Genomic DNA, 10,408 nt, shown 5'->3' on the forward strand with positions numbered 1-10,408 from the left:
ATAAATCAAAAACAGTTTCTAAACTCAGTTTACACATTACAAAATTGGTGAAAATATAAAAACATGCAAAAATATATTTATTGAAAAATATTCAGTTGTAAATTGCCCAAGTGGGTGTCAACAAATTAATAAATTAATGAACAAACAAGAGCAATAGAAGAGTTAGAGATGAAGACAAACAATAACTCCAGTAACTAATGCTATTGTATAATCATCATTTTGAATAATTCTTTTCCTGTTTATAAGTAATGAAATATTGAAATGTGACAAAAATTTAGTCCTTACAATGGTTAACTAACTTTTGGACCATCTTGTACCTTTATAGAAAAAATTTTCATATACTTTTTTCTTACATAAAAATAATTTCTTCATAAATCATGTATTATTTTGATATTTTTAAAATAGTTTCTAAATAATAAAAAAGTTATATAATTTATGGTAAGTTTTAAATGAATATTTCATTAAAAACTTTATAGATTCAGAATACAGAACATTAATAAAATAAAAAACAATAAAAATCAAGAAATATATAATCAACATAATGTTTGTACTTTATGTTTTTACTTTAAATGCTTATAAATTCATAAGCATGATTTAATACTGAATAAATTTTAAAATATTTATTATAAATTTTCAGAAGAAACTGCACTTTAAATAAAAATAACAGCAGATTTTTCTTGCCAATTTCAATAAAATTTAAAATTTAATATTTATGTTAAGTGGTGAGTGGAAGTTAAAGATTTATAAAAAGAAAAAAAAAAACTCAATTTGTCGTGTTTTTAAATTGGTAAACAGAAATAAAAAAATTATTTCAAAAACCATTAAGTTCTGGTATGTTATAATAAAAATCAACACATTCTGGATTGGCAAGAGAGTCCTTGTTCAAAACTTCTTCACCACAAATTGCCTTCTTTACGGCCACTTCAACTTTTTTCCCGTTAATTGTATACTACAGGTTAAAAAATTTTCAATTAATTAAATTAACCAATATTAATAAAATTTTAGTAAAATTTACTTACAGGAATTGCTTTGGTTTCTAGAATTACAGCAGGAACATGACGTGCAGAGAGTTCTCTCCTAATTGCTAACTTGACCCTTTCTATCAGTTCTGTTGTTAATGAGTGATCCATTGCTAATTTTAAGAACAAAACAACTCTTTCTTCTTGCAGTTTGTTATACTGTGATACACATACACTGTCTTGAATCTCCTTGAAAGATTCAACTTGAAAAAAATTACTACTAATTATTCAAACTAATTCAATTTACATACATCTTTCATGTTTAAGAAAAATTATTTTACAAACCTATATTATATATTTCTGAACTTCCAAATCTAATTCCATTTGGATTCAGTGTTCCATCGCTAAAATAAAAAATATTTTCTTTAATTTTTAATAATTTATTTAAGAAAAATATGAGAGTATTCAGTACCTTCGACCTAGCATGTAAATTCCTTTGGTAACAGGATTTATCATACAAAAATCACCATGAGTCCACACACCTATAAAAATGTAACAGATAAAAATAATGATTTAAACAATTCAAGAGGTATAATATAGATTTGCAGCATTCAGGGACTTCTAAACCAATGGCATAACTAAGGTAGGGCAGGTAAAATATATACCCAGGATGAAAAATTTGGAAAAATCAGTTTTATGACTTAGTGGATAATTTATGTATATGTATAAACATTTAAATGCTAGAGTGAGAAAAATGCTCATTTGGAAATTATTAGAATTCAATCCATATTTCAAAAGAATATTGATTTCAAGGGCTACCTTTATTCCCGTAGGCATCATCAACCTAAGTTATACTTGTTAATTAAAAGTCATTCAATCCTTTTTTTTAAATAATTAAAAAACTGTCAGCAAAAAGTTAAAATCTGCTATTAGTACAACATTCAACTTTTTGTTAGTAAATAATTAAAAATATATTTTTCATCTATTTAAATGAGGAACACTATGAATTCTCTTATATGTGAAGTTTATCTCTTTATCCCTCCCTACCTTGCTTTATTTTTGAAGCAGTTTAAAGTATTTTAAATCTTAAAACAATTAATTAAATCAAAATTTCCTATGGTAAAAATTTTCATATTTTTAAACTGTCTGACAGAAGTCATGCCATTTTCATTTAAAATTTGTATTTATAATAAAAAATCAAAATATACAACAAAAATTATGATCAAAAGTGGCATTGAAGACATTAATTACTTTAAAAACTGCAATGACAAGCTAATTTTATGTAAACATTGTTAAATTCTGTATGAAAGATGATAAAAATTAACAAACATTTTCACAAAAGAAAAAAATTGAGAGCATTCTTTACATAAACAGGTTGGCTCAAAAGTCAATTAACTGAGATATATTTTTAATTAAGAACAGATTTATTTTAAAAATAATTAAAACTAATCTTAAAAAAATCTCAGTTAACCTTTTAGACCACCCTGTATATATTAAGCTAAACACATCACTTAAAATATATTTTTATATAGCTACATTTAAAATTGCTTATTCTGTAAAATAAAATTACTCTAAAATTAAGTAAAATATTCTTTTAGAAAATATTATATATATTTTATCTTCTAGTAAAGCAAGATACCAATTTTATAATTTGAGTAGAGACATACAATGCCAATCTATACGTTACTATCAAAGTTTTGTTCTTCTAACTTCAAGACAATTTCCCAAGGTAACAAGAAAAAACTCAAGAGATACAGCAATCAAGTTAAAACAAATATTGTCAATGGCAGATTTAATTATTTTTCAAAATCATTAAGAATAAACTAACTTTCAAGTGAAGTTCAATTTTAAGAAATTCCTATTTTTCTAAATCTGAGCCTAACTTTAATAAAGGAAAGTAATCTGATGAAATTGATGTAAAAAAGAGAAAATAAATAAATGTACACTTTTTGTAAAAAAAGTTGGAAACTTTGTGTCTAAATTGACAGAGTAATTCTGCTAAAATGTAATATTTTGTAAACAATACTTTAGACAATTTTATTTGGGCTTGTCTACATTACTCAAGTTCTTAAAATGTCTATGTTTAGCCATTATTGTTAATTATTCAATTGTTTTACAGTAATTTCTCTTATTAATTCTATACAAATAGAAAATGCTACAACAATCAAGATTTTCACTTGTTTATATTCTAATTAATATTAATGACATTTTGTAGATATCCATTACTGACTAATTTTGATCATTTGTATAAATTTTTAAGAGTTAAATTATTACCAATATCTAAACAGAAATGCTTGAAAGAGTTGAATCAGCATATTTTGAGTTATTTGAGTAAAGCATTGATATGAAGTTTATAAAATCAATTCAATTAGTCATTCAAATTAATAATTTTCAATACATTTTCCATACAATTCTTAGGTATTGAAAACACCGATAAGTTTATATATGATGTGATAAATTAACAATATCATCTTAAAATATTTAAATATATTCATTTCAATCATTCTTGCATGCAAAACAGATTATCTTTTCTACCATAAATTTTTTTAAATATTTCATTTCATAAATTTTAAGATTAAATTTATTAATAAATGTTTATGTAAGAATTTATTTCCAAATTTTTTATTTACTGTATATATCTGTAGGAGTACTTCAGTAAGAAATTTTTCACATAAATTTATATAATCATAAATTATTTAATATGGGTGAATTAATAAAATATTTAGTAATTATGTAATTTCACTGACACATTTGGGGAGCTGAATTAGACAGATAAACTTTTTTATGTGAATCAATAAAAATTCCCACCTTATGTGACTGTTAATTCATAAGTAAAATAGAAGACAACAATATAAGTCAATATAAGTAAAAAAGAAATATTAATTAGGAAAAGATTTTTGAAAATTTTTTTAGGTGTTTATTTGTTGTGGAGGGTACCAGGGCCTCTTGGTCCCCCTCTGGATGTACCACTGTGTAATTTTATATAGTTTTAGTAGTAAGATATTAAAATAATAACAACTAATAAATGATAAAATTTTACCCCATCATTAAAAATATTTCTAAGAATTTAATTTTCTTCAGAACCTCTTAAATAGATATTTTAAATATGAATTTAAATGATTCTAAAAACAGTTTAAATTTCAAGATAATTATTAATGTTTACAAATCGAATTGACACATCATGAAATTTTTCTAAGAAAAACTGCTATGTATTGATCTCTTATTGTATATTAATTATTACATTCAAAAATGAAAAAACAGTCATATGTGGATTTCATCGTTAATAATAAAAGAAATTTTTAAAAAATCATTTATATATAACTATGGCAGAACAATCAAATTTGTAGTCAATTAATATTAAAAACAGATTTCTGAATTAGACTGTATTCATAAAAATGTCTAAAATTTAAATAATAAAATGAATTAATAGTAGCTAGAGTTGCCAATTCTTGGACTCACTGAAAAAAAATTCTCAAATTTAGCAAAAATTATTAAATTCTCAAATTCCTAAATTTAGTCTTATTCATCTCATATTTACTCAACAAAATTATCAACTTTTGAATTAAGCATATATTAAAACAGATAAAAGAATAGGCACTAGCATTTTGACATTGTTGAAAATAAAAATCATCATATCTCCTAAAATGGAAAATTCCTAGAATCAACTCTTTGGGAGTTGGCAAGCTTAATAGCAACAGTACTTCCTAATATAATACTTACTTTGAAATGCAATGACATTATCATTTGAATTAAAGACATATAAGTCTTGATGCATATCTGTTATCTTTTTCTCTTCAAAGTTTGTTTAATACTTAACATTAAAACATAGCTATATGTTAATGACTAAAGGTTGGATTTGTATGCATGTCTTTTGTCTTAAATGCTATAATGTTGATCTCAATATAAACATTGAGTCCAAATAGATCAAATTAAGGTTGTCTGATAATGTATATTTTACAGATTTGACCATTTTCTAGACTAAATAAATGTTGTATGAACTTTATAGCTTGTTTCATGATTGCAATTATTTTTTCAAATTATCTCTAGGATGTTTCTGCTATATATGCAACAATATGTGAGAAATATTATCTCACCATCCAATTACAAATGAGCACACAAAAGTGAAATATTTTAAATTTGAATAATCTAACTTGCATTCTTTTAAAATCTCACAAACATACAGATTTGACATTGCAAATCTCTCATTTTTCAAACTCAAAATCCTTTGAAATAATTGGATTAAAATGATTGTAAATATTATATTTATTAATTTAATAAAGTTTTAGATTTAAGTCTTTCAAAAAATTGTATAAATATATTATTTAATTAAATATAAGGAAGATAATTTCTTACAGTTAAAATAGTCAAACTTCCACATATGGAATATATACAGAAAATATTCCATTATATTGAGTTTGGTTCAACCAACAATATAGGTAAAAGAGCAAAAACTAAATGCTGAAAATTGCTAAGAAAGTATGTACTGCAGTTTGGTTCTTACCTATTTAAAAAAGTTCTTTATTATAATGCATACCACAAATTGCTTCAGAGAAGTTTTCCATTTTCTTAAGGTCCAATGGCATTCACTAGATATGCACTGCACTCCACCATCCACATGAGAATGGATTGGCCGAGTGCATGGGTTACTCTACAAAGGAAATCGCTGAAGAAAATGATGCATGGGGATTGGTCCAAAAAAACCATCAATTTCTGTTACATCATCACATCACTCCTGCAAGTACGGGGGTGAACCCAGCAGAAATGCTGTTTAAGCAATGTCTGCAAACATGTCTTGACTTTGTGCACCCAGAACTGGCACCAGCCTCTACAAAAAACTCAGGATGTAAAAAACAGGTGTGCATCCTTAAAAACATGCACCTGTCTACATCTGTAGAGGAGGAGGGAACGCAGAATGGATCCTAGCTGTTGTGACACATTGTATTGGACCAATGAGCTGTGAGGTGAAAACACCACATAGACCAAATCAGATACCACTCTCTCATAACTCCAGATACAACAGAGAATGGGCTACCAAACGTGGAACAGGAATCAGATATAGTTCCACCAGACCATATCAAACTGGATCACAACTATATGGCTCAGCACTCACCACAACTGTGTCATGCAGTCTGCTCTCCAGCATACCTGCAAGACTTTCAAAAAAGACATAAGAGGAAAGGGTGAAGTGTATTGACAAAAAGTGTGTGTTGTGGCCAGGGAGCTTTAGTAAGGAAAACAAGATTGGGTAATATTTTGGCACTCTTTTCCATTATTCTGACCTTTTGTTGTATGCTCATGCTATCGACAAAATAAACGGCTACTTGGACTCATTCCAGAATGTTTTATTGTCTTCTTACCCCAGATTTAACAATTTCAACATATAAATTTCAGTGTACATTACAAATGCTTTTAACAAGCATATATCAGTGCATATATCTGATGTTTCTATGTGCATATATTGTGATTTGAAATGCATTTAAATCCAGCCCTTAATAAGGACATATCATTCAAACTAATTTAAAATACAAAAAATAACATATTGTTATAATAGAACTATGCTATAATTGACATATTGCTATAATGCTATAATTGACATATTGACTAATGCTATAATTGACATATTGCTATAATAGAAAGACCTTAGAAATCTAGCAAAAATTCAAAAATTTATGAAAAATAAAATGTTTTCAGCCATCTTCAAATGGCTATTTTCATATTCTGGAAGAAGAGAAATAATTCAAAATAAAATGCAACAAAACTTAAGTATGTGGTTGGAAAAATTTCATTAACCTTGTAATCATATAAGATTCATATATCAATCATATTCAATCATATATCAATAAGGTTTTTCCAATTTTCTTTTCATCATCTGAATATAAACACAAGTTTATCATATCCAAAAACTATTAATAATAAAGACTAAAAGAGAAATAGAAGAAAATCATAAATTGAATAGATTTTAGATAATTATGCTTGCTCTACAATAATAACTTTTATATAACTTTATAAAAAAAAAGGCAAGCTTGAACTTTATAATTACTAAATCATCATCATCATCAGGTTAATTTTGGAATAGGACTTGGCTATTATTAATAATAAACCTAAAGCAATTTGACCTAAAAAGATAAGTGGTGAGGCTGCTTTGTTGCACTGAATTTAATAATTATGATTATTTATTTTAAACTAACTTTTAATAATTCAGAATATTCTATAAGACAAGATGGAGAGGAACTTTAATGTACAACTTCTTATTATGCAGATGAGTTAACAGTTACACTAACTAGACCTCATCTGATCTTTTCTTTCAGATTATCTGAATTTCATATTAAATCAAAGCACAAATATAAAACAAAATATTTTATAAGCATTGATTTTAATAAGTTTAAAAAATTTTAAATTACTTAGAAATTTCTAAATATAAATAATGAGTTACCTGGAAATTTATGGAAATATGCTTTTTGATATTTTTCTCCATTTTTATCATTCCAAAAATAAATTGGCATTGAAGGAAAAGGAGATATACACACTAATTCACCTTTCTCACCAATAACTGGTTTTCCTATCATCAAAGAAAAATTAAAATTATTTTTATATAAACATTAATTTTATGTAAAAATATTTTTATTACTATAAACCTGTTTCATCCCAACATTCTATTGCCATTCCTAAATTTGGAGATTGTATTTCACCTTCATGAACTGGAAGCATTGGATTTTGACCAGCAAAACAGGAAATTATATCAGAACCACCTAAATAATATAAATATTTGCATCATTTATACTTAATGATTCCACTTCAATATTAAAGTTATATTTTTATTATAAAGAAGAGAATATCATTACAGTATAAATAACAGTTCTGCAAGGTCTGTTCATCTTCAGATTGCATTAAAACTAAAGTTTAATTTAAGCTTATGACAAAGTGACAAATTCAAAAACAGTTCTAAAGTTTAACAACATTTTGCCTCTCATAATTTACATACTAAAATCTTCAAAACCTCAATAAAAGTTCAAGTTATAAAATATTCTTTAACAGAGTAAGGCCTGTGATTATTTAGTGGTAATTCAGTGGCGTGCCGTCATTAGAAGCGGTGGATGTGCCGCTTCCCTTGTATTTTCTAAAAAAAACACATATTAATTTTAATTATATGAAAATAATCGCACAATATTTTATTATAACCGCATAATGTATCTTATTACAAATTTCTATACTACATGTGAAAAAAAAATAAGATTGCTATTATATATTAAGTTTAACATATTTAGACTTTTACAGCTATGGTGAGAAATGTTTAAAATTTACAAGAACCCTGTCACGTCTTTTGAGGTATATTAGTGACACAACAAAAGAGGCATTTGAAATTGACTGGTATCAGCACCCTCGGGATTTGGCAGCCCGCATGCATGTACACACCGCACACCTAGCAGGACTGTCTCTGATTCCACTCATAGGGAGCTATTTGACGAAGTGGTTAAGATTTAAAGAGTAAAGAATATTTTATGTTATTTTATGTATGTTTCATTACAAAGCTATATTTAATTATAATTTTCTTTAAAAGTATATTCATACAATTGAAGAATATTTTGTACCAGGTATGTATATCCACCACATTATATTTTATTTCACCAAGTAAGTTTTTATAATTTTATTTTTAATTTTGTCCTTATATGATGGTTAGCAATTTAGAATGTAATTGAGATATTGAAAATTTATTTTAAAAAAGTTTTGGCTCAAGATCATATAATGAAAAAGAAAACATTATTAAAAGAGAAAGGCCAATGCCTAAGTTAAATATAAACATTTCAATAAAAAAATTTGTTCAACATTTTCACAATAAAATGGCTCTGTAAATGCATAAAAATGCAAAAATTGTTTTGTTGACTTGCCTACTATTTTCAAATAAAATTAGTGTTGAATAAGAATGGCTTTGACAATTTAGTTGGCAAAAGACATGAAAAATCGTTGATTCTTTCGTATTTTAAGCAATTTGGAAATTGAAATGGAATAGAATTTAACATTAGTAAATAATATTAAAAAAATATTGAAAATTATAACGTGATAGTTACGGTTAATAGATATAATATATCTGAATAAATAGATGTTATATGTTTTTATCAAAGCAAGAATTGGCATTTAGAGGGCATATGGAATATATTGGATCTAATAACAGAGGTAATTATATTGAACTTGTTTATTTATTAAGTACATCAGATAAATAATCTATTAAAAATACATTTAAAGAAAAAATTAACTGATTGCACCTGGAAGTTGGCTTCTTATAGAAACACAGCTTCCCTATCATCAAATGTCACGGCACGCCACTATGGTAATTTACTTGTAACATCAACTACACATGAGCCAGAATCAAATCTCAATGGCAACTTTCTGCCCATTGCAATTTGAAGTCTAATCAGCTTCCTTTCCAATGGATATCTGTAAGGTAATCTCTGAGAATAACAGTATTGTCTCTTATATTCTTACTATTGCTGGCTTTACTCTCAGAGAAACAACTGTATTTTTCCAACTGAGCCATCAATAGAAAGAACCTTATGCCCTCTCTATTTTCATGGCATGCCTTAAAAGAACTACTTTACATTCAATGGAGTGGAATTTTTTGAATATTAAAATTCAAGCACTTTTTAAACCTGATAAGTTATCTTCAAGGATGCAATTTGTAAAATATATTGGATTTCTTTTGTTTTTGTAAAATTTAAACTTTAAATTGCATGTAAATTTAAGTTTAAATTCAAAGAGTTTGTTCCAAGTTTTAAATTCAATGTGATTTATTCTTTTTAAGTTGTTCTATTTACTTTAAGTTATGTTCTTTAAGCTGTTCTTAGAATATCTAATGTAAAGTAGTTTGTACTGAAAAGGTCTCAAAAAGAGCTAAAAACATTTTAAAATTAAACCTAATTAAATATTTGGTAGCCTTTTAAGGCTATGAAGCAGTATTCATAGATTTATATAAAATATAGTGCCAAGTTTTACTAATTTTAAGGATACAAATTATTTCCAAAAACAAAATCATTAAACATATATACTAAAAAATATTTTTTAAAAATCTAGTTTTAGGAAACTTTTTCTTTGGAATGTTTTTAGAATATAAAGAGATTTTTTGTTTTTGGTTAAATATATGCACCTGAAAATTGGTCAACAAAGCTTTACAGTATTTCAAAGATATTGTTGAATAAAGTATAATTTTCTTGATTTTTAAATTTGCAATTTTATTATTTCAAATTTTGTATGTTTAGAATTTAAAATAATATTTGATAAACAGAATAAACATCTATCTATAACTAATTGGCAAACAAATCTATTGATACATATTTATAAATTCATTTCTACCAAGGTATGTGGTGGTACACCAGTATATTTTTGTTGTTTTTATTTTATATATGTATATATAAGAATATTCTATTCCCCTTTCTCTTTGTTCTGTTTCNAAAAAA

General features: G+C 25.9%; 1 protein-coding gene across 1 annotated transcript; it reads right to left on the bottom strand.

Annotated features, from left to right (window-relative positions):
• Positions 1-719: 719 nt before the first annotated feature.
• LOC111632533 (acetoacetyl-CoA synthetase-like) lies at positions 720-7,737 on the bottom strand. The gene is made up of 6 exons (XM_023376975.1): positions 7,595-7,737; positions 7,393-7,518; positions 1,432-1,501; positions 1,305-1,363; positions 1,020-1,222; positions 720-949 (listed from the first exon to the last, which is right to left on the bottom strand). The coding sequence occupies exons 1-6, from the start codon at positions 7,665-7,667 to the stop codon at positions 812-814; spliced, it is 669 nt and encodes a 222-aa protein (XP_023232743.1). The 5' UTR covers positions 7,668-7,737; the 3' UTR covers positions 720-811.
• Positions 7,738-10,408: the final 2,671 nt, after the last annotated feature.

The sequence above is a fragment of the Centruroides sculpturatus genome, unplaced genomic scaffold (assembly GCF_000671375.1).
Source record: "Centruroides sculpturatus isolate CEXI.00-Female unplaced genomic scaffold, Cexi_2.0 scaffold714, whole genome shotgun sequence".
NCBI lineage: Eukaryota > Metazoa > Arthropoda > Arachnida > Scorpiones > Buthidae > Centruroides > Centruroides sculpturatus.